Genomic DNA, 25,405 nt, shown 5'->3' on the forward strand with positions numbered 1-25,405 from the left:
AGTTTATGTGTTATATGTTCCGAACCTCGGTCCGATGTCGGGGTAAGCCTGATGTAGATTATATGATTATGTTATGTGTTTATGATATATGTTATGTTGTATATGTGTCGGGGTAAGACCGATGTCGGGGTGAGCCCGATGCCCGATGCGGTCGGATGCCGGGGTGAGCCCGATGCCGGACAGGAGTCCAATGCCCGGTAAACCGATGTCAGGATTCATCCCGATGCAGTTAGGAGTAGTCCCAGAGTGATATAATTGTTATATGTGCTTGTATGGTATGTGGTAGTTTGGGGGAGCTCACTAAGCTTCGTGCTTACAGTTTCAGTTTTGGTTTCAAGTACTTCAACTAGCAAAGGGAATAACTCAAGTTGATGGCATGACACACACCATAGTTTTTCCTAGCATGAGAGTTACTCTGATAATTTATATGAGACTGAGATATGTTGACAGATTTTATAAGATTTTGGAATACATTTTTATGATTTTATACTATGGTGATGATATTTATGTTTGTTAAATGATTTTGAAAACGAAATTTTTGGCTTGTATACTTTGGATGTTTTAAATACTATGGTTGGTGTTGTCTTTTAACTTTTGCTATGAGACCATTTGTACTGTCATACCCCGTGTTTCCGCTTTAGCGGGGTGCAACATGAATGCCCCATTTCGGACCAAATAATTATTTTGCCAAAAATATATTTTTTTTTTATTTTTTTCAAATCCACACTAAAATGTGGTTAGATTTCTTAGTTTCCCTTTAAAAAAAGTAGTAGTATTTTTTCATTTTTTTATAAGTTGTCCTCTTGTAATTACTCAAAAACTAAGACTATACGGTATTGACCATTTTTTGGTCTTGGTCGCGTGATGGTTTAGATAGCGGTCATAATACCGTCTTAACGCAATGAACACCACCCTCCATTCTCGTTAAAGGGGTGTTATCTTATATCTAATTGTAACGAAGACCGGATAAAACACTTATTTTCATCGGCTATTCGTTCATCCCCAATCAATTTTTTTTCGTTTCATGCCCTTGCCCATTACCAATACTCTAAAGAGTGGATATAAAACATTTATGAAAGTGATGTGCCATTTTATGAATTTAACAACTTTATCAGCATCCTATAAAACTCACTTCCATCTCCGACGTACAACACAGATCACCTCTGCACCTGCCGGACGGCTGCTGATACTATCTCAGGCAACATCTTCTTCACACGGAGACGCGCTCCTACCGCTATTCGTTCTCTGAACTCCGTTCTCTTAAAACCAGGTAACGCTCTAACCCTAAATCCCCAATCCGGCAATCCCTCACCTGTACCTTTTTTCTTTTCCTTTGTTGCTCCGTTAACCGTCAAACTATGACTTAATGTATGAATTGGTGATTTGAAACTTTAGTCGGTGTTATTCGAACAGCTAAATGTCTCGAATCCTAAAGAGTAATCGTGTATCTGTTCTGATTTAGGGTTTGTGATTTGTTTTTTTTAGCTTTTCATTTGTTTTTTGCGGTTAGTCTGTATATGATTCAGATAGTGGTATTCAACTATTTCTTCTTAGAACGTATTGAATCCGCATGATTTGGTTATACAATCCATGTGATTTTATCCTTGAATTTCTCTTGTGTATGCAATTTCTGTTTTCTAAAGTTATCATATGATTCATCCCTTTGTTCATGTGTAAAAATCCGCTCTCTTTTCATCGATGAGATTTGCAGCAATTGATTCTAAATGCAAAGTTACAATTTGCTACAAACCATGCAGGAAATTTAAAAACAATCAGTCTTTGTAACTGATCAACAATCATGGCGGATTTAGATGAGTTGCTTCTAGAAGCAGCAGGAAGAACAGGAAGAAACCAGCATTCCACAGCACCATCAAGAAGACAACGAAAGGGTTCATATTCCGATGACGGAAGTGATTCAAGAGATGATGATTCAGATGATGATCGCGGGTATAATAGCAGAAAGCCTTCTGTCTCTCAAGTTCCTTTAAAGAAACGAATAGATTCTTCAGAACATGATGATGAACACAGCAGCAGCCGTGAAGACAATGAAGATGATGATGATGATAGATATGATCGTGAAAGAGACAGTGATGATGACTCAGTTGGAAGCGATCTTTACAAAGGCGAAGAAGACAGACAAAAACTCGCAAAAATGTCAGAACTCGAACGAGAACAGATCCTCGCTGAACGCGCCAATAAAAAAAACGATAAAGACTTGAAGAACAGAATCAAGAAACAAACGGAGAAATCCAATCAGAGAAAAGACAGCCCCCCAACTCACACGGTCAACCGGGCAGTCCGGTCATCTGCCCGGTCAGCCGACCGGGCAGCTGCAAAAGACGGCGCATTGAACGAACTCCGTGCCCGGAAACGACTCCGCCAGCAGGATCCGGAATCTAACTGGAAACGAAGAGACACAGAGTCTACAGTCAAACGAAAGACCTTCACTCCAGCTCCTTTAAGCAACTCCAGCCGTAGTGACAGCGGGTCCCACAGTGAAGATGAAGACTCAACGGGCGAAATGGGCGATAGTGATGACGAGAAAATGTCAAAAGAGTCCTCGATTCTTAAATACGAAGACGTGAAGGGAATCACAATCCGAAGGTCAAAACTGGCAAAATGGTTCATGGAGCCGTTCTTTGAGGAGTTAATCGTCGGTTGTTTCGTGAGGGTCGGAATCGGAAAGTCCAAATCCGGTCCGATTTACCGCCTTTGCATCGTTAGAAACGTGGATGCCGCTGATCCCGATAAACAATACAAATTAGAAAATAAAATGACTCATAAATACTTAAATGTCGTTTGGGGAAATGAAAACTCAGCCGCCAGGTGGCAGATGGCGATGATTTCGGATTCCCCGCCTTTGAAAGAAGAGTTTGACCAGTTGATCCGGGAGGTTGACCGCCACGGTGGACGGATGCCTAGCAAACAGGAGGTGTTGGAGAAACGTGAAGCCATTGAAAAAACCAACACTTTTGTATACTCTGCTGAAACAGTCAAACAAATGTTACAGGAGAAAAAGTCAACGATAAGAAGACCGTTGAATGTTGCAGCTGAAAAGGATCGATTAAGGAGAGATATAGAAGTGGCTAAAGCGAAGCAGGATTATGCGGAAGTTGAAAAGATTGAAGCAAAGCTTCTAGAACTAGAAGCTTCCAGACAGACACAACAAAAGGATAAAAAAGCGATAAGACTCGCGGAAATGAATAGGAAAAATCGAGTTGAGAATTTTAAAAATGCTTCTGAGGTGAAGCCGGTGGCTACGGGTTTAAAAGCGGGTGAAGCGGGATACGATCCGTTTTCGAGGCGGTGGACCCGGTCGAGGAATTACTATGTTCCGAAGCCTGGTGAGGGGGCGGGTGAAGGGAATGGTGGGCAGGCGGCGGAGGCGGTGGTGGGTGGTGGTGTGGTGGCGACGGTGGCGGCACTGGAGGCGGCGGCGGATGCTGGGAAGTTGGTGGATACGAGTGCTCCGGTGGATCAGGGGACGGAGTCGAATATGTTGCATGATTTTGAGCTTCCGATTTCTTTGGCTATGCTTCAGAAGTTTGGTGGGCCCCATGGGGTACAGGCGGGGTTTATGGCACGGAAACAGAGGATAGAGGCGACGGTTGGGTGCCAGGTGCCGGAGAATGATGGGAGGAGGCATGCGTTGACACTGTCTGTTAGTGATTACAAGAGACGGAGAGGTCTCCTTTGATATGGTAGTAAAATGGTTTATGTTCTAAAAATTTACGCCTTTATGAACTTGAATTATGCTATAGCTATGGTTGTGTTGTTTTTCTTTGGGCTAATTGCAAAAAATAGCAGCGTACTCTCATTTATTTGTAATCTGAAAAATGTACCAAATTATAGCATTGTTTTTCCCAATGTTTTTTTAGGATATTGTACTTTGAAAACTCTACCACATTATAGTTCATGATATTTGTACTTTGACACATCATTTTGTTTCTGATTATGATCATGTACCTCTTTTTGTTAGTTTGGATGGTATTTGGTACATAATTGCTATTTGCATCAGCCATCATGCTTTACTTTTTTTTTTTGGCAACTGATGGTTGATATGAACTTGAATTATATACTTTGGTTTTTGGATGACATTCTTAGATAGAATGTTCAAAGTATAATAATGTTGTAAGGATAAAAATAGGCCAAACCGAAAATAGAATTGGAACCTGTTTGTTTAAAACAGAAAGGATTTATAAATTAAAAATAAGTCCTAGTCGTATGACCAAAATTCATCATCGAAATTATCAGTTCAATAAAAAAAAAAATAAATAAATAACAAAACTGGAATACACTGAAAAGCTAGCAACCACTTTAACTTCCTAAATTCCCTCCATAAACACCAAAAATGGCTCTGTCATCTCTTTTATACATTCTTCTTCATGGTAGATCCATTACAACCATTATTAATCCACCTTCCACCTCCACCTCCACCCGCATACCCCCTAAGCTTCTCCAAAATCCGCCTCTCACTAACCCGCAACACCAACGAATGATACAACTTTTTCTCCAAAACATTATCACAACACTTCCTCAATGCTTCAACATCATCTTCCATTGATCTCAACCCATAACACCTTTCCCTAATATCCGCCACTGACAACAACCCACCTCGCACATTCTCGGTCAACAAAACGTCCTTATTCGTTTCACTCACCTCACCCAATACAATCCTTGACTTACCAAATTTCTGACCATTTGAAACCCCGTGATATAACTCGTTGTACTCTTTTTCAGGTAGTAAGATTATGAATATCAATTTAAGCAGCTCGAGTTCAGGTTCACCATCGTAAGATATTTCAAAATATTCGATTTGCTGGTTTTGGGATTCGGGATGATGTAAATGTAATAATGATTTCCAAAATGAAAGACGAGTTCTGGTGTGACGAGATGAAAATAGAGATGAACTCCATTGGAGAACCATGTCTAGATCTATGTTTATGATGTCGTATGGGTTATCTGGCTCGGTGAATCCGTATCTGTGGAGCAATGCAGCATTACCCATTGATCCGTATGTGTTGAACACCTGAAAATGAATTCGGTTTGTTTGGTTGGATGGAATGTAATGGAGGGGGTAATGGAATAAGGAAAACTAGGGAATGAATTATTACATAATGTTCTATGTCACAAGTATGAGAAAGATGCTAACCTCTGCTCCAGCTTTAACATCCCTCACCATAATCATTTCCAGAATTTCAGTGGTTGGGGAAACACCATCATCATCACCACTAAAATCACTTTTTGGTGAGGCAACATTTGATTCCCTTTGAGGATCTCCATCCCTATCATCATCATCATCATCAACCTGTTCCTCCATGTTTTCAGAAGTATCATCATCAGATACAGAGGTGAAGTGTACATCCTCAGCATTCGTTTTGTGATTGAATCTGAAGCATCATGAAGAAAATAAGAACAGAGAACTATAAAACTAAAAGCCACACAAACAGATTCAATAACTTACAGGTCTGCCAGAGGAACCATCCCAAATCCGTAATGATCATCTATCTGAAATGAACGTGAAGAGATCAAACTTTTTGCAGCAAAGTACTGTTCAACACTAAAATCTTCTGGATTTAGTTCTATAGGAGCCGATTCCACAAAAGGCACAATACATGCTTTCCAATCATCGTATACAAGAGCTTTATCTTCCTTAACTGTCTGTCTACACATACCCCACAGTGATCAAAGGTTAGTCTAATAATCTAAACTCGATCAAAATTTGAGGCATCGATAATCTAGAATTGGAGAGTAAAGCCTAAAACCTAAAACCTAACCTTATGAAGCTCTGTGCCCATTAGGAGGTGATCAATTTCATCGAGAGACCAAAGCAAGGGTACGTCGGGGTTGCAGTCTGGCATGAGGTGGAGATAATCATACCAAGGGGAGTTTTGGCCCAAGCTTTTCTCGAACATTAGAGCAACGGAAAGTGCCATATAACCTTCGAGACAGAAATCTTCGATGAGGCGGCAGGCGGCGGAGGATTTGACAGTGAGGCAACTGCGCTTGGGGATGGTGGCGATGAGGTCGCCTTCGTGTAAATCACACAATGCCTTCACGGACACTTGTTGGTCTTCTTGTTGAATTATGAGGTCGAGCGCGTCGCTGTATTCTATTGATTGATATTTCATCCACCGCTTGAATGCTCTCATTCGCCGGCTGCTGGCCATCGCCGGAGGCGTGGTGGCGGTCGTTTAGGCCGTTTTATTTTATCCCCACATCAACCATGATGTTATAATGTCATATTGTCATGTAGGTAGTTAGTGATGTAGCCATGTAGGTTTAGAAAGTAAGTGGGCTCTTTACTCTTAAGTCTTAGCATGCCTACTATTTTGGCCCATTTCTAATTCATCCAGTTAAACCTGTTTGGGCCCATTAACTTTCTCTCCAAAATATGTAAATATCACCTTTTGTATTCAGTTCCCTGTATTATGTTTAATATTTGCATAAGTAAAATGTAAATATCACCTTTTGTCAACAAAGTTTCGATGTCCGATTGGTTGTCAATATTTGTGTATATATCAATATCCAAATCTATAAGATGGGATAAATGGAACAATCTATTTTGTATGTTTGTCCTAACAATAAGGAGATAAGAATCTATAAAAATATATGAAGTTAAAACATGAATATTTTTCTTGCTTTTTTTTTTGAACACATTGATTGTGAGACCGGTTACACAAGATGGACTTATAGATGTTAAGTCAGTTACCATAATGACTACAAGATACTATGAATAATGATACAATATCTTTCATGTTTTTTTTCACATGACAGCCTCCTTTTTCCTCCTAGTGTTCTCTCCAGCCTCTTAAAAATTCAGATTTAAAAGTTAAGGCTCTCAAAATTCAAATTCTAGCAAATAACCACTAACACATAAAAGTTTGAGATAATTTTTAAGTAAAAGAATATGATAACATCAAATTCAGAGATAGTTTAAAAATGAGATTTATAGTGGGGTTGGAGATGCCCTCCTTGAGGCAATGTTTCTTTTTATTTCATTAATAAAATATTGTCCGGATAAATGATGTATGTATGAAAAAAAAAATGTTGTTATGATCAGACTTTTTTAGACCAAATAAACCTATGTTGGTATTTTGACTTTTTTTTTTAAACGTAAACCCAAATAAATAATAATAGATGACCATTTTAACCATTTACACATATAAACCCTCTATTCTTTCACTTTATACATCAAGTTTTTTTTTTTTTTTTTTTTTTTTTTTTTTTTTTTTTTTTTTTTTTTTTGTATTAAGTCAAAAAGCAACGAACAAAATTTAAGTCCATTAGGTAAAAAAAACCAACTATTAATGCATCACGTCACCACTTTTTTTTTTTTTTTTTTTTTTTTTTTTGGTATTAAATCAAAAGGCAACGAACAAAATTTAAGTCCATTAGGTAAAAAAAACCAACTATTAATGCATCAGGTCACCACATTTTATTTAACAAAGTCATGAATACATCTTCAAAGCCATAAAAGTTTTGACTTGACAGCTCTTCACACATATAAATGCCACTCTTTTCCCCCTTTTAACACTACAAAATTTGTGTTAAATCTAAAATCCACATGGTGTATTATCCTTGCAATATTTTATTTATAAAACGTCAATACATAATCAATATCGTACACAATTGACCCAATTTTAAATCTCTAATGTCAAGCCTACTAATTCCCAGAAACATAAATTATACAAATGAATTACCACACTTCTAACACCAATTGTTCTATGTTTTTAACGTTATCATATAACTTAAGAAAAATAAACTTTTTAAATGAATCTAAAGTTAAAAAGTAGTCCATCTGTCCCCAAATAGTCAACTAGTAGTACAAAACCACTATGTACTTGATAGAATAGTTGAGAGTTGACGAAATTTAGGTTGCACTGTTATAACCCCAATCCTTGCCTCATATGAATAATACCTGTTGTCAATAAAAAGGATATTATGTTGTTTTTTTTTTTTTTTTACTTATTTTTATTAACTCCTAAAACTATATAAAAAGACGAAGAAAACACACCCTTTTTCAGTGAGAAAGCTTTTTATTGCTATTGGAAGTGCTGCTTGTCCTCGGCTATGACTACCTTTCCCTTCACAATCACAATTAAATTACATCAATCATTGCTTTTTAACTTCCTAAACAAGTAACATAACACATGAATTTATGTTACTTACCTGTAATGACTTCTAACACTCTTCGCTTAGATAATTGTTGTTTAGGGTTTGTAGAGCTCAAATGAGATTCTATCTTGAGTAAGTGTTGTTGTAAAACTTGCACTGCTTCTGATGCATGAAGACCATGTAAATCCAATTTCCAATCATCATTTTCAGAGTTTCTGATTGCTAAAATTTCATTTGCTGCTTTTGCATTAAGTTTTTCAGAAGCACTCCATTCTTCTCTAGCCTTTAAGGAAAACTCATGTGCAGCTGCATGATCTCTTCTTAGATACGCCTCTTTAGCTGCTTTTGAGTATCGAGAGGCTGACCTGGCGATATAATTATTTTATTATTTGTTTTAATAAATAGATCATCTCTCTTCCTTTTTTTTGAATTATTTTGTGTATGTATCTCAAATATATATAAATTATGCAAGTGATTTTAAATACCAAAATGAGAAAGAGACCAAAAATGTAACTTCCTAAATTAAAAACTATAGGGACGAAAAATGTAATTAATCCATTTCATGATTTTAGAATTAAAAACTACACGGAACAAAATGTGTAATTTCCTAAATTCAAAACTACAGGGACAAAAACTGTAATTAATCCATTTTCTTTTAGCATTGAAAACTATAGGGACCAAAAGTGTAGTTTCCTAAATTAAAAACTACAGGGACCAAACTTGTAATTAATCCATTTCCTAGATTAAATATTACAGGGACCAAAACTGTAATTAATCCATTTCCTTTTAGAACTAAAAACTACAGGGACCAAACCTGTAATTAATCCTTTTCCTAAATTAAATATTACAGGGACCAAAACTGTAATTAATCCATTTCCTTTTAGAACTAAAAACTATAGAGACCAAAAGTGTAGTTTCCTAAATTAAAAACTACAGGGGACAAACCTGTAATTATGGAATTTCCTGACAATTAAAATGAAATTAAAAACTACAGGAACCAAAAGTGTAATTTTCTAAATTAAAAACTACAGTGACCAAACCTGTAATTAATCTATTTCCTGAAGTGAATACTACAGGGACCAAAACTGTAACTAATCCATTTCCTTTTAAAACTAAACACTATAGGGACCAAAAGTGTAATTTCCTAAATCAAAAACTACAGGGACCAAACCTGTAATTAACGCATTTCCTGACAATTTAAAGGTATATATAATGTAATATACAAAAATCATTGATGTTTAAAAAAAAGGGCAATGATATGTCCAGATGAAATGCTTAACCCATTAAGTCAAAAAAAAAAAAAAAAAAAAAAAAAAAAAACATAGCCCCTAAGTAGATGCACAATCGAATAAGAAAGTAGAGCCTAAAAAATATATCATTTGAGTTTAAAAAAAAAAAAAAAAAAAAAAAAAAGTAAAGCATATTTTCAAAAGATCCTAAAGCCCTAAAAAATTGTACAAAACCCTAAAAGGCTAAAGGCCTAATTATTATAAGCATACCTCATAGCCTTGATGGCCTCTTTCCGATGCATTATGTACACGTCATCATCTTCTTCCCATTCAGGTTCCACTGGAATCATACTCAAGCTATCAATAATAAGCCTTAGGGCTACATTATCATCAACAACCACCTTCCCAGAAAAACCATGTTCCTCAATATTCTCTTCTTCCTTCTTTTCCTGCAAACTACCAGGAGAAGTCATCTCTTTCAGTAGAGACGAGGCTTTGTCAATATCATTATCTACAGCTGCTACTATATCCTCTATCAACTTCTCATCAGCCCATGGATGAAGCTCCTTGAGCTTCTCATAAACTTGAGAAATATTGATTTCCTTAGACTTGACAATCACCCTTTCATTGTGATTATTTTCCATTAAACTACTTGGAACATTTTGAATATCATTAGATATCATATCTGGAAGACTTGACGAATGAGTGAGAACAGAGGAGAAAGATCTCCCATTAAGATCAAGATTTCTTGAACGATTTTGACTTTGATGAGATTTAGGAATATTGGTTGAGATAGGTGGGTATGGGTCATTGTGTGTTTCATCATTGGTGACTTGTTTTTGTTGCTTATTAGGGTCGAATGCAGCCCATCCAGGAGTTTTGGCCCTCTTCCAAGACATATTCATGTAGCTTTAACTTTCAAAAACACTCTCATGTATATCAATGCAATTCCTCTCCTGTTTGAGCTTCTAGAACACAGTGGAAAACCTGGTGTAATAAATACCATAGAAAAGGAGAAGATATGAGTTTGATAGACGATATCTGAACATGGAGAGTTATTTAGATTAATGCAACGATATACACACAAGGTGATGAGAAACGCCTTTTATTAAGTTCCTGAGACGCAAAATTCAACATAAACAATATCAATCGCGCTAGCTGCTAGCTTCATAAGTAATCACCAACAATTTAGCTTTTTGGCACTTAAACAAAAAAAATACTTGGTTCCTTATCCGTTTCAAACAAGTCAGCGCCGCAAAAAATAATCATCAACAAATTACATGAGCAATTCATTTAGCTTTCGATAGCAATTTCAATTGCCAACAGTATACGTTTAGGTGAAAAAAATCAAAAAATCAAAAGCTCCGAAACATTTGGAATTGAACGAACTTCTTGTGCAAATCGATAAACAGATTGAAGGAGATTACCAAATTAGGGCTCGTAAGTAGTTGGAAGTTGATGTTCGTCGTCCGTGGGTTGTGGCCGTGAACCTGTGCCTCCCCACGTTCGGTCGTCGGCTGCTTTCGCTTTGTTTCTTCTCAATTTCTTTTGCGCGTTCGTTTGGGCCATTAGGATTTTACCCTTTTCGGTCTGCGGCTATGGTGACGATCACCTTCAATAAAAAATTATCAATATCGTTCGCCCGCTGTCAATCGGAACCTATATAAATGGTAAGTAATTGAAATGCGCACCGAATTGAATATGTTAGTTTACCTAAGAAGAGTATATTTCAATTTTTAGTATAAACTTATTTTTATGTGGATAACAATGGACTAGTTCGGTTTGGTACTTTTTTTTAATCAGATTTTGGTCAACATTTATCAACTTTTTGAAAACCAATCCATAATAAGTTTTTTTTATCAATGGTTTTAAATGTTTAATCAGGCCAAAAAAAACTAAGGACGAGCATCGAAACTAGATATTGTTTTCGGAATTGAAACTTCTGTTTCGATTTTGGTTTTAATTTTTGTACGAAACCGTTAACTGATGGGTATACGTCGGAACCTCTCTCTCTCTCTCTCTCTCTCTCTCTCTCTCTCTCTCTCTCTCTCTCTCTCTCTCTCTCTCTCTCTCTCTCTCTCTCTCTCTCTCTCTCTCTCTGATACATTATTGAGACTAGAAGATATCATGAACAGTGAAGAACATATTGACACAGACCCAGGATCACCAGTTTCTATTGACAGTATTCATCGGGATTTTTAGCAAGTGATGATTTTCAACGGAGGATACAAAGAGATAAGTATGAACAAATTTGAGGGCCATTCATTAAATTATAGCAGCAGTATAGAATTATCATTTCCTACTTTTACAGATGTACAATCATTTTATTTCAAATATGTAATCATTTTATAAGATGTGTAGTCGTTTTCTACTTTATATAATTTGTACTATTTGTCGATCGAATATTTTGTAATTGTAAATCTTACGCTACCCTTGGCCTATATAAAGGGTTGCAGACGATTGTAAAATGCATCGAATATCCATAATAAAATTTTGGTTTTATCAAAATCCTCCATGTTTCTCTAAACACTCTCTTTCCGATTCTCTTAGTCTGTCTCTTACATTCCTAGTTCTTTATATATATATATATATATATATATATATATATATATATATAAAGAAGTTACTACTACACATATAACTCTGGTTGCTTCTCCTAGCCTTGTAAGTCTACTTTTCTTGATTTTATTTCTTATTCATATTTCCCGGAAAAAACCGTCATATATAAGGCTAGGTTATAATGTGGATGACATCTATTGTGTGGACGTAAGGATAATTTTGGACCAAACATTTTGGAGTAATATACATTTTTATATCATTATTTTAGGCAATTAATTAGTCAAATCCATAAATTTAGAAAACTATCCAAATCAAATTAATTATATTAATTATTATTTATAATACTTAAAGAATACTTGTATATTTTTCTGGTCCCCTCCAAGAACATAATTTCAAATTGAAGAGCATTCTTAAAGAATATTTATAAATATTCTTTCAAACAAAACATAATTCTAAAAAAATTACAAAAACAATCGAGTAAATTTTTTCAAAATTTGAAATAATTCTTAAAAGAAAACTATTCATTTGATGCGAGGACAATATAATAATGAATAATTACAGCAACATCAAAATAAAGAATGAAGAATCAAAATCATTCTTATTGGAAAACTATATCAAAAGAATTAGAATTCTTAAAGAATATGCAATATTCTTACAGAATATGGTGTATTTTTTTAGAAGAATTGAATGTATTCTAAAAGAATGTATAACATATTCTTCACGTATGCCTCTAAAAAATGTAAAAAGTATAGCAGAATAAACTTGATCTTCTTTATTGGGCTATAGAATTGAGTTTATCTACATCTGTTTGAAATTAAAAAAAAAAAAAAAAAAAAAAAATTGTTACAAGAATTCTTGCAAAATGAAAATACAAAATATGTTAGGAAGTTTTTGCATTGATTTTCCATGTGGATGTCTATCTTTCAAATTTAGATATTTTCCGGATGACATTTTGTGAAGGAATATTATCAACTCATCTTTAAAGATTTTTTTTCAAGAACTACCATATCTAGCAACAATAAGACATCGAAGTTTAAGTTTACAAGCTAAACATGTCAACCATACATACTCTTGTTGGATTAGATGTATTTTACTGTTGGTAGCATCATGGAACTGTATTTTACTGTTTGTAACATCAGGGAATTGTATTTTTCATTACACATGCTATATAATTATTGCCTTCAAAACATATCGTCAATTTGATCGGTCCAAGCAGAATGTCTCTATGAAGAGTAGAAACATGATGAAAAAAAACCACAAAAACTACATCAATGTATGTGGAATTATAGCTCCAATACAAGAAAACCACCCATTTAATTTATGATATGCCATTTAATAGATTCAGAAAAAATGAAGACAATAAGGACAATTTCAATAATAAAAGACAAATAAAATCACCAATTTCAATAGGAAAATGAGATAAAAATACATTTCAAAATAAAAATTGAACACGGTCAGAACATTTTAGTACAGAGATGAACAAAATTACCAATTTCAGCAGGAAAAAGAGAGAAAAGAAACACTTGCAGTAAAGAAAAATATATTACTGAGTTATATTCAGAGCAGGTGGCAGGGATGGAAGATGCAACAACAATAGAATCTAATAGCAGCAAAACACCTTCGTATTTTCTTCGAAACAAAATATCCTCATCAAGGGTTTAGTGACAACTCCTTGAAAAAACAGTGATGGAAGATGGTAGTGGTAGTGTTGATTTTACCGATGAGACCTTTAGTGAACCGATGATGGTGAGAACCGATGGTGCGATGGTAGGGTTGTGGGAAAGGGCTTCCAATCTAATGAAGTTTGGTGGTGGCTGCGATGGAGAATATAAGAACGTGGGAACAGGTCAATGTTTTCTTGATGAGGATAGGGTTTTAAATCATTAAACTAATTACCTAAATAAAAAGGATTGAGGATTTAATTATTTATTTACCAAAATTAATAATTTAAAATAATGGGTCCACACTAATCCCTACATCCACACAATAATTGTACATCCACATATGAACCTATATATATATATATATATATATATATATATATATATATATATATATATATATATATATATATATATATATAATTTAAAATAATTAGTGATAAATACAGATGAGATTTTCAGATAAGATTAAGCATATAAGTTTTAATAAATTTAAATCGATAATTGGAGTTGATATAAATAAACACCGTTAATGTGATAAACGAGTTTTTTAGGCCGCGCGTTGAGGCGGAATTAAAGGCAATATTTTTTAGGTTTAGGTCATTTTTTGTCACTTAACTTTTGGTTTTGTGCTCATTTTATCACTTAACTCTTCTTAAGTTTTAAAAGGCCATCAACCTTTTGGCTTTGTTTTTATTTAGTCACTTAACTTTTGGTTTGGTCACTTAACTTTTGCATTTGTGCTCATTTAGTCACCTAACCTTTTAAATTGTGTTCATTTAGTCACTAAACTTTTAAAAATATTTAAAAGTTTTAAAATTATACATTGGGCGTACTTCCTAAATGGGTAACCTCTAATTTTTTGGGTTTTGCTAGTATTTAAGCATCCTTAAGTCTCATTTTTTTTCCCCATTTTTCAGCCTCCATTAGCAGAAAATGTGTTACCTTGTAACCCTAACCTCATTTAAGTCCTTGGAATCCACAAGAAGAAGTAGGTGGTGGTAAAGCTTGGAAGCTTGAATAAAAGCTTGGATCTGGAAGTTTTGCACCTTTCTCTAACATTTCAAGGTATAAAGTTCATACCTTGATGGTTAGTTTTCTAGATCTTGCTTATGTGTTGTTTTCATGTGCTTTTTAGTCCCAAATGTCTCATCTTGAGCATGACATGTTCTTGACAAGTTGATTTGTCCTTTCAGACCCTAGAATGGGCCCTAAGTCATAAAAATGAAGTCTTGTTGGTTATTTTTGCTCCATGCACCTTGTAGAAGGTCTTAATGGGTTAAGACCTTCAGTTTAGCTCTTAATAGGCACGTAAAGTCATAAAGTTGGAAACTGTAACACCCATAAAATCATGCCAAATTAAAACTTTTTCAACACACTTAAAAAAACATTTAATCATTACATAATTTGTTTTCAAATAATAATCATTAGAGTATCCCAGTTTCCAATCATAAAACATAGCAGCAGGAGGAGCAGTACGATCAGGTCTTCGCCTTCCCTCGATCACTAGAAGTACCTGCAACAACAAACTGAAACTGTAAGCCCGAAAGCTTAGTGAGCTACCCCAAAATACCAACGCCATACCAATATAACCATAACATATCACAATTTTAGAACAGCATGCATAATGAGCCTTCAGCCTAACTGGACCGCCTCGCAGGGCCTACAGCCTATCTGGACCACTCCCGAGCCTTCGGTATGACTGGACCGCCTCATAGGGTCTACAGCCTATCCGGACCGCTCGCCGACCTACATCACAAAGCAGGACCGCCTCAACCAACCCCTAATCAAACAAACATGTGCACATAAATATTGTACGCTAGCTCATATCATATAACAGTCAAACCGATCTAACAGATCACTAATCATAGTAACATCCCAAAGACTAGGATATAGACCTAACCGTCACTAACATAGCATCATTCTATAATTAGGACACTGACCTAACCAGGTCACTAACATAAGCATATCATCATCCTAACTACCAGTATGTAAACCAATAACATATCATGCCATAATCTGGATAAAATCATAAAGGGTCGGCCTTGGTGCCTTAGACCTTATTGATATAGTGAGGATAACTCACATCGCAACTGTCGACTCATAAGATAAGCTCAAACTCTCGGATCACTGCCACAAACTCCACCACCTATATTCATTGTGAACCATACTTGTAAATTTCCAATCTCCCAAAATATCCCCAGAAGTCAACTGGTCAACCCTTGTTCAAAGTCAAAGTCAACTATCAAGGTTAATAGTCCATGTTGACCTCAACTCGTCGAGTACCCTCAGCTACTCGCTGATTTCCATGTATAACTCACCAACTCGCTGAGTCACTAGAGTGACTCGTCTAATTCCTAAGGTTTGCGGCCGTAAACTCCTTGGCCGACTCGTCGAGTTTCCCTTGTAACTTACCAAGTTCATATATGTCCAACAGTTAGGAAAACCCCATCCGACTCGCTGAGTCACTCATCCGACGCGCCGAGCCCACGACAATCTTCATCGAACTCATCGAGTCCCTTCAGTACTTCATCCATACAGATGATTTTTAAGCCATGTAAAGGCTCCATATTGCATATCCAGCTTCCCAAGGCATGCTTATCATGTAAATTTGTTAACTTTACGTGTATGAAAAAGCTCTAAAGCCTTAAAATGACAAAACTAAGCTTGCAAAGGAGTCTTGGACTTGAGGGAAGGTTCATACTTGCCAAAGCTGGCAACTTCATGGACTTAGAGACCAAAAAGAGTTCAGATCTAAAGTTGCAACTTCAGATCTTAGCTCAAACACAAGAAAAGCTTTCTAAGAACTCTCTAAAGGAGATCTAGAAAGAGATGAGCCAATGTAACAGCTTAATACCTTCAAAAAGGGTGCCCAAGGAAGTAGATCTCTGATTTCCCACAAATTCCTTTCTTCTAATCACTTGTTTTTCCCAAGCTTCTCACCAAAATCCTTCTTTAAAGCTTAACACACTAAGAAAGCACACACACACACATAAATTTAGGGTTTGGAATGACAAGAGGCTGTAGTGGGGAGGCCAATAATCCTTTAAATAGGGTGCAAAACCCTAGAAATTAGGGTTTCATCCTCTAGTTTCTACTCATCGAGTCCATCCTTGGACTCAGCGAGTAGATCACTTAATACATGGACCAACCCGTTGCTACTCGACGAGTCGAGTAGCACACACACACACACACATGGACCAACCCGTTGCTTCTCATAAAAATCCTTCTTTAAAGCTTAACACACTAAGAAAGCACACACACACATAAATTTAGGGTTTGGAATGACAAGAGGTTGTAGTGGGGAGGCCAATAATCCTTTAAATAGGGTGCAAAACCCTAGAAATTAGGGTTTCATCCTCTAGTTTCTACTCGTCGAGTCCATCCTTGGACTCGGCGAGTAGATCACTTAACACATGGACCAACCCGTTGCTACTCGACGAGTCGAGTAGCACACACACACACACATGGACCAACCCGTTGCTTCTCACAAAAATCCTTCTTTAAAGCTTAACACACTAAGAAAGCACACACACACACACACATAAATTTAGGGTTTGGAATGACAAGAGGCTGTAGTGGGGAGGCCAATAATCCTTTAAATAGGGTGCAAAACCCTAGAAATTAGGGTTTCATCCTCTAGTTTCTACTCGTCGAGTCCATCCTTGGACTCGGCAAGTAGATCACTTAACACATGGACCAACCCGTTGCTACTCGACGAGTCGAGCAACCAACTTGTCGAGTAGACCTTGAAATCTAAAAAGATCTTATAACAGCATAAGTCAATACCTGGGAATCGGGGCGTTACAATTTTCCCCCACTTGAACTAGACTTCGTCCTTGAAGTCCCCTGAGGTGAACAATACCGGGTAGTGCTCCCGCATCTTTACCTCTAGCTCCCACATCCACTCGGATCTCCTCTGATACTCCCACTGCACCTTCACCAAAGGTATCTCCTTTTTCTGTAGAATTTTATTATTCCTCTCCAGAATGGCCACAGGCCTCTCCACGTAATTCAGGCGCTCGTCGACCTGAATATCATCCAACGACACCACTACCTCCTGATCCATAATGCACGTTCGCAACTGCGAAACGTGGAAAGTGTTGTGAATCCGGCTAAGCTCCTCTGGTAGCTCTAGCCTATATGCTACCTTGCCAACCATAGCAATGATCCTGAACGTGATGAAACAAGGAATAGAGTATGTAATGAATCAGAGTAACAAATGATCAAAAGTAATTTTGCGAGATTTGAACACCGATGTAAATATGATTTCTGGTTCAGCTCTATTACGCTCTTATGATTTTACAGAGTACAAGAGATAATTCTGACAAAAGACCTTTCTAACCCTAGTAAACACTCCTATTTATATGAAAGAAAAGCTTACAAAAAATATACTAAGGACTAAACATTAAGCTTCAAATACAATGCCTTAGTAAAATATATTATAATCCATACGAAGAGTACAAAAGACTTCGACTCATTACAATCCCTAACTCTTCGTATTTCTGTGTACCAACTTATTATCTTCTTAAGCTCCTTCTTGTCTCCCTCATTATTCTTCTTGCAATGATTCATACGAATAATTAAGTACGTATATTGCGAAGTCGAATATCTTTCTACTTCAACATCTTGAAACAAAAATTTCTTCGATCTTCCAGACTTATCCTTCCCAGAAAAGACTAAACCAAAAGGTTTCAAGCAGATTTCTCTATTAGCATATCTTTTAAGTTCTGCTTGTGTCTTTGAAGGATTCATTGGAGCAGTAATTTCAAGACCCTTTGTTGTAGCCAACTCCACATCTGTCATTGCCAGACATTCATAATAATTTTCAATGAAGATTTTGATGTGAGTAAATCCCAACTTAAACTCTTCCGGCTCAGTGTTTTGCAAATAAGAAAATGACCTTTCCTTCAGAATTAATGCAACTTGTATAAGATCATACAAGTTCATCAATAGAAAGTCAGCAATTGTGAATTCATGTACACTGCCATTTGCCCTCACCACTGTATATTTCAAATTTTGGACTGTGTCTTCGAAAACCACATCCTTCTTTATACTTATCACTTTCTTGATCTTTGTTAAAGACCACACTTCCTCAACACGCTTTGCAAGAACAACATGAAATCTGATCTTCATGTGTGTTCCTTCGTCCTTCTCTTTGAATTTGCTTTCAGCTTTGAATTGGGGCATGATAAACATCATTTTGTTTATAGGGAAATCCAGCTGGCCTGCATCTGTATTTGTGACAAGATAACTTTGCTTGGGCTTTTTCTCAAATGAGTACATGTGATTGAATGCAACTTTAGCTTCACTTGTTTCATAATTGTAATGCTTCGAAGGATCTCCTTTGTTCAAGCCAGGAGGGTCAATGGCCCTTTGAGTCATAATACTCTGAATCATTCTCATTTTTTCAACCTCAACCTCAACCTCTGCTTTCTTTTCCTCCTTAGATTTTTCAATCAAAATTTCTTTACCTTTTGATTGTAAGCCAAACACAACATCATCAACTTTTGGCTTTGAAGCACTTCCTCCAATGTCAGCAGATTTACCAATCACTATTCCTTCCGGTTTAGTAATTGGTACAGTTGTTACAACTGTCGAGGTGATTGGACCAACTGTTGTCATTAATGGTTTTGTTGTTGGGATTTTCGAAGAGAATACCTTCCCCACCACTTTCGAATCTCCTCCTCTAGTCTACGATCCTGTAAATATTTTTTCTCCCCCTTGCACCCCTGTGCTAGTAGGTGGGGCATAAGTAGTTGGAAGAAGACTGGAGATGTGTAACGCCTGTGTTTCCGGGCTTGCCAATTTTAGCAATGTAATGGTCTAGGTTTACCTTTGTAACCCGTTTTGAAATAATAAGATTGTATTATTTGAGTATTATGTGTTTTGTGCTTAATTGCTTAATTATGTGGTTTGATTAATTAAGAATAAAAACAAGCGTCAAAATTTAAGTGTAAAATAAACTTTATATCTTTAGATAATGTTGTAGTAGTTGAAACAAGGTTTCCGAAAATATAAAGAATGCCGAAATCCGAGTTATAACGAGGAAGTTATGACCTGTCGAAGTTTCGCGACAGAATCGGCACCGCTGATTAACGTAAAAAGTGAAATTTACGTTAGAGCGATATTTAGCCTTAGTGATCTAACCAAGAATCGAAGATCTCGTTGTTAGTATCAAAGCGATAAAAAGTTAGGCGAGAATGGACGTCAAACGAAGAAGTTATGAATTTATAACGAAATTTTCTGTCCCGGCCTATTAAAAATAAATAATAAAAATAAATTCAAAATTAGCCAACGGAGTCTAAATGAAAGTTGTAGAGCATAGTCTCACCTTTCCGTGGATATAAAGAACGTCGAAAACAGAGTTCGTATAAAGAAGATATGAATTTCCGAAGTTTATTAATTAATTTGTATTTATTTTTAAATCAAAATTCGGAGGCATTATCCAAAGGCGAGTCACAGGTCTGATCCGACTTACGTGCCGCGTAAGTGAGTACGCCCCGCGTACAGCCAAAGTGTTGACACTTTGGATGACGCATGCGATGACGCATTTCGGAAGCAGTACGAGCTGCGTACTGCTGTACGCCCCGCGTAACTCGGGCTTCCAGCCTCCTATAAATAGGATGCGAGGGGTCCGGGTTTAATTGCTAATTTCCTCTCGTTTTTGTGCCGAAGATCTACGTTTTTACCCCCGAAGTCCCGGTAATATTCCCGAGTCCCGAAGCAAGTCCCGAGATCCCGAGAAGTCCGGTTTCCGAGCCGAAGCTCTGCCCGCGAGAAGTTCGATTTTCGTAGAGATCTTCCAGATCTGCTGAGAATTACGACTTCTGCAAGCCGTAGTGCTGTCCGATCATCTTCTGATCAAGTGAGTGCATACTACCTTTCATAAACGCAATAATAATACAAGTATGGAGTATTTTATACGAGATACGTGTTATGTGTATATTTTGTTATTATGTGTGTGAATGTATATTCACTTTCTTCTATCTTACAGATATGATTATTTCTATATGAAATACGTGTTATGTGTGTGTGCCTCATCTGTTATATGGAAAATGTATTGATCAAGCATGCTATACAGGTTTTGAAAATATGTATGTATGTTTTTATCTACTAATATGTTGGGTAGAACATGGGTAGATAGTTGGTGTGTAATAAACAGATGAGAGGCCTCGTTGTTGTTTTGATCCAGTCATCTAGCGGAATTTAGATGACGACCACGGAGTTTTCTAGATAGTCCTGTGGAACGCTAGCAGGCTCATAACCTGTAGGTGTTAATGAACTTGGGTGTTCATTCGCTGTATTCCATCCCCCTCATGGTTGCCTTATTCGACTTATATTGCTGAGGAACCCCCGCAGCATGTGTTGTCACCCCGATGAAAATATTCTTAGATTAGGTCCCTTGTGTTAGTTATTTTAGGGACGTAAAGTGAGAATAATGGGAATGGGTAACTGGGTTATTGTTGGTTGATAATAATTAATTTAATTATTTATTGTGGGTTGAAAACCCTATATGCTCACCAGGCTCCCAAGCCTGACTCACTCAGTTTTATTTGTATTACAGGAAGTGGCGCAAGGGCGTAAGATGGATGAACCATCAAGTTGTTTTGTTTACAAGTCTGTATATGTAAATATTTGTTGGATGACTTGTAATGTTATCGTTTATGCTTGTTGGTCTATATCGGAACATGACACCCCGAGTTTTGATTATATAATGAAAAATACATTTCTTTTATGAAATGCTTTGGTAAACATTGTTTTATCATGTTTTGTTTTTGGGAACAAATTCTGCAACTCTTTCAAATCAAAAGTATTTACTCTGAATTTATTTTAAAAGCATAAATGAAAATCGGTCTTTTTTGGCCGAGATTTTGGGGATGTCACAAGATGCGTGATAGAGGAGCTAGTTGTTGGATAAGTAACTCTTCAAATTTAGAAAATTTTTGGATCAGATCTTCCGAAGATAGCATAGACGCAGTAGACTTGGAAGATAGACTTTTAAGCTCTTTCAAAAGGGCGAACAACTCTAGAAAATTTTTGTTGTCATTTGTTGAAAGCTGAGATATCTGAGGGCTCAGAATTTCGTATAACTTTGCAAACTTAGTTACTGCCTTACAAATAATGTCCACTTTCTTGTTGATGGAATCAAACTTCGTTCGAACAACAAAAATTTCTTTCTCCATATCTTCGCGTAACTCCTGAATTTTGAAATTTACATCTTCTCTCACCTTCTTTACATCCTGGACAAACATCACATGCCTCTCTTTTGCAACTGCCTTCAAATCTTTCAAGTCAGATGAAAATCCAGACTTCTGAGAATTCACTCTTAATTCATTATTTTGATCAGAATGATCAATCTTCTCCAATAACCTAGACTCTAAATTTTTCAGCATTCCAGAGACTTTTGTGGTTAATCTCCCTTCAAGTAATGTCAGCATGCCATCAACTTCAAGGCTAGATACAGAACGACCTCCCCCAAGATCAGCTTGAGATTGAATAATAGAGTTAAGATTTATATTCAAGATCTTGAATTGTTTCATCGTCAGGAGCATATGATTTGGGAAGTCAGTTTCCTCCTCATTAAATTCCAGATTCTCAAAAGTTTCCCCAAAACCTTCAGATTCATTTTCAGTATCCATGAATGAATCTTTTATTGGAGAAGTAGTGGTTTGAGGATCAGTTGATTGTGAAGGAAAAAGAGTGGTAAAAGGTTGTGAAATAATGTTTGCAAAAGTTGGAGAATCTGTTGTGGATGTTGTAGGAATGATAGGGGTAGTATGTGAAGGTAAAGAAATGAAAGAATCTGAAACCACATTCGAAGGGTTACCTTTTGTTTGTTTATTCGAATCGTCCTCACCCATGATGACATTTGTATCCATATCAAATATGTTTACAGGGATGTCTGAAGTTCGAGCCTCCACAGTAATTGTCTTGGCAAGCGAAACTTCGGGTGGTGTAATAACAGATGTATCCACGTGAGAAGAATCTTTAAGCAAATCCGCCTCAGGTGTCTCAGGAATAGTTTCACCCTCATCTGCAGTAGATTCTAAGGTAAGAATCACCCTTCGCTTTTTCTTCTTGGAGAGTTGTTTTGCCATATCAGCAGCCAATCGCTTTTTCGAAGAAGGAGAAGCAGGGGCAAGTATTTCTCTAAAAATCACTCCTTGATGAGAAACTTGGGGTTTACGAACAACTTTCGTACTAGATGATCGACGCTTATTCTTCGACTTCATCTTGATTCGTCTCAATACACCAGTCTTCGAAGGAACGACTTCTTTTTCAGTTACCTGGGTATCACGAATAATAGGCTCCGGCTGAATTGGCTCAGGTTCGATCATAGGAACCTGCTTCGTACTCTTTGATGTCGTAACCTGTCACACCCCCAAACCAAGGATGGCGGAAACGTCCGGGGGTGGAGGACTTCATGTATAGTATCATAACCACAATTTCAATAGTAATTTAAGCAACACAACCAACATATATATAATTGAAAAAGTTACATCACTTGTATGGATTACATGTTTCAAAATCAATTACAATATGTTGACAAAATATGAAAAGTTTGACGCCTTAACGTCCCATCCTCAAAAGCACTTGATAATCTGATTAGTGTTTTCCTGAGAATACAAGTTGTTTTAAAAAGTGTCAACACAAAGGTTGGTGAGTTCATAAGCTTTTATTAATAAACTTAGTAGAAGTTCTTCACAGGTAAATGTCGCGTTTGTTTCCGAAAAATCCGATATTTTTCCTTTAAATCCGAAAAATGTAACCTTATAACCCAAGACCAAAATGTATGAGAAATCATCCTTACTTAGTGGAAATGTCGTGAGTTGAAATGATATGGAAAGCAAAATTTTAAATCAACCTAAAACCTACTTCGGTTTTAAGAAATCCCGTAAACTTTATGAATTGTTATCTCCCTATGTGAGTCGCTATAATCGTACTGTGACTATGTGAACCTGCCACAACGTTTCTCAGGCGTCGCAAATATGAAATGACATTTGTCACCCGTAGACCTGCAGGTCCCACTGTAGCTAGCAGCAAGGTGTGGGGTGTCAAACCCAATATAGATCTATATACAAGTATCACGTTCTCCCTCAAGGAGATTCTGATTATAACTACCAGGAATTATATCCCGCACTCGGACGTACGGGGAGAGATAGAGTCTCACAATATAGGTTAACAAGTTTACGTGAAATGTGTGTGGATATAAATCTTTCTTGTATGAATGTACCCTTTTTGTACGAGTGTGTTGAGTGATGCATCATAAACTATACCTATTATAGTTTATCTAAAATGTATATAATATGTATGAATTCTTTTTATGGAAATGTATTAGTGTTGTGAATTTATCCAACTATACTTTTTATAGTTACATAATACGTGTTCTAAATGAATGAATAATATTTAATATGAATAACTTATTTTCAGTTCACAATAATAAACTAATAAGGAAACACATTCAAATATTAGAACTTATGATTATACACTTTGCTCAACATATTACAAAGTGTTATGATATTTACATGCTGTTGGCTAACTTTAGCAATTCTGCCCAGTTTTGTAAAAATCATAGAAAAATCATACGAAGTCGAAAACTAGATCCATAAATTCTGAGAGTTCAAAAAATGTGTCTAGTTTACTCATAATTTTTATCACGATTTTTAATGACCTCCAACTTGAGTGAATAAGTCCAAAATCACAGACTGGTCCGGATTGTTGTTTGAAATGATAGGCAGTTTTGTAAAAATCACCATAAATTGTAGAAAAATCGTATGGAGATGTGCAAGTAGCCATTTTAAAGATAAGAACTTGAACTAATTTCACCTTGTACAGTTTTGAAAACAAAAATGTTTAAGATACCCAAAACAGTCCGTGAATGGAGTTGAACTTTTCCGATGAAGGCTGTTAGAGAAATTTAGTTATGTTCTTAGTGTTTTAACTTGTATTCCCCCCCTTAAAACTTGAGAAAACATGAAAATGTAGGGGTATGAACTCACCTTAAGTGATTTCAGTAGGTAAGTGTTGAAGAAGATAAGTGTTCAACCCAAGAACACTTGAAGAATCACTTGAAGATTCGAAGATCTAACACAATTATGAGAGAGTTTGTGTAAGATATCCATGATTTGAGTGGAAATAATTGAGATAATCATAAAGAGAATGGATTATGCTTACCAAATGTGGAGGAAAAACTCAAGATCAGCCCTTGAATCTCGAATTTCTAGAGAGAGAAAGTGAGAGATGAAAGAGTTTGATCTTCTTGTGAAATGAGAGCAAATGAGAGAAGTGAGGAGAGAGGATGAATATTCAGCCCTAAAAAACGTGGGAAAGAGGGATAATTGAGTGGAAAAGACATTGATGTGACCTAGGTAAGGTGGGGGGTGTGGCTGGTCATAGAGTGGGTGTGGGAGTGGTTGCTTGTGTTAAAAGGTAAAGCAAAGTCAACACTCCACCTCTTTGTACTTTTCCCACTTGCTTTCATTATTTAAATAAATATTTTTTATGAAAATATGATTAAATTGTGAATATTTAGGGTTTATTATGTTAAAATATGATTTTGGGTGAAATTCCCACGTTAAAATAATTAAAAACGGGCCTTAAACGCAAAACTACGCGAAAACCGGGAGAAAATGAGTTCCCAGCGAGACCTCTCGATCCTAGGCCGAGGTTCGGTCCCTAGGCCGAGACCCGGTCCACGCTGAGGACTGTAGCCGGAAGCGAACAGAGGGAAACGAAAGGGGCGAGTCAGACGCGAGAGCGAGGGGCGAGGGTTCGGTCCGAAGGGTCATTGGGGTTCGGTTCGGGATAAGAGGCGAGAATGTCAGAACCGAACGT

The 25,405-nt window shown here is 36.6% G+C and overlaps 3 protein-coding genes across 3 annotated transcripts; 1 reads left to right on the top strand and 2 right to left on the bottom strand.

The window, feature by feature from the left end:
• The first annotated feature begins 1,026 nt into the window (after positions 1-1,026).
• Positions 1,027-3,935, top strand: VIP5 (plus-3 domain-containing protein). The gene is made up of 2 exons (XM_078979679.1): positions 1,027-1,270; positions 1,758-3,935. Exon 2 carries the CDS (start codon positions 1,799-1,801, stop codon positions 3,695-3,697), a length of 1,899 nt encoding a protein of 632 aa, XP_078835805.1. The 5' UTR covers positions 1,027-1,270; positions 1,758-1,798; the 3' UTR covers positions 3,698-3,935.
• A 240-nt stretch (positions 3,936-4,175) lies between these two features.
• On the bottom strand, positions 4,176-6,539 carry LOC145031169 (SET domain-containing protein). Its single transcript, XM_078979680.1, has 4 exons — positions 5,778-6,539; positions 5,465-5,661; positions 5,153-5,390; positions 4,176-5,029 (listed from the first exon to the last, which is right to left on the bottom strand). The coding sequence occupies exons 1-4, from the start codon at positions 6,168-6,170 to the stop codon at positions 4,370-4,372; spliced, it is 1,488 nt and encodes a 495-aa protein (XP_078835806.1). The 5' UTR covers positions 6,171-6,539; the 3' UTR covers positions 4,176-4,369.
• A 1,036-nt stretch (positions 6,540-7,575) lies between these two features.
• LOC145031170 (smr (Small MutS Related) domain-containing protein) lies at positions 7,576-10,988 on the bottom strand. Its single transcript, XM_078979681.1, has 5 exons — positions 10,775-10,988; positions 9,618-10,334; positions 8,173-8,483; positions 8,018-8,087; positions 7,576-7,921 (listed from the first exon to the last, which is right to left on the bottom strand). Exons 2-5 carry the CDS (start codon positions 10,250-10,252, stop codon positions 7,837-7,839), a joined length of 1,101 nt encoding a protein of 366 aa, XP_078835807.1. The 5' UTR covers positions 10,253-10,334; positions 10,775-10,988; the 3' UTR covers positions 7,576-7,836.
• Positions 10,989-25,405: the final 14,417 nt, after the last annotated feature.

The sequence above is a fragment of the Lactuca saligna genome, chromosome 2 (genome assembly GCF_052625555.1).
Source record: "Lactuca saligna cultivar CGN05327 chromosome 2, ASM5262555v1, whole genome shotgun sequence".
Taxonomy (NCBI): Eukaryota; Viridiplantae; Streptophyta; class Magnoliopsida; order Asterales; family Asteraceae; genus Lactuca; species Lactuca saligna.

Excerpts from the sequence above, each read along its gene's own strand:
- VIP5 (XM_078979679.1), top strand. The coding sequence starts at position 1,799 with ATGGCGGATTTAGATGAGTTGCTTCTAGAAGCAGCAGGAAGAACAGGA.
- LOC145031169 (XM_078979680.1), bottom strand. The coding sequence starts at position 6,170 with ATGGCCAGCAGCCGGCGAATGAGAGCATTCAAGCGGTGGATGAAATAT. Across the intron at positions 5,662-5,777 it reads TGGGCACAGAGCTTCATAAG|ACAGTTAAGGAAGATAAAGC; the intron begins GTTAGGTTTTAG and ends ATGTGTAGACAG. Across the intron at positions 5,391-5,464 it reads ATGGTTCCTCTGGCAGACCT|ATTCAATCACAAAACGAATG; the intron begins GTAAGTTATTGA and ends ATGATGCTTCAG.
- LOC145031170 (XM_078979681.1), bottom strand. The coding sequence starts at position 10,252 with ATGAATATGTCTTGGAAGAGGGCCAAAACTCCTGGATGGGCTGCATTC. Across the intron at positions 8,484-9,617 it reads GAGGCCATCAAGGCTATGAG|GTCAGCCTCTCGATACTCAA; the intron begins GTATGCTTATAA and ends TTATATCGCCAG. Across the intron at positions 8,088-8,172 it reads AGTGTTAGAAGTCATTACAG|GGAAAGGTAGTCATAGCCGA; the intron begins GTAAGTAACATA and ends GTGATTGTGAAG.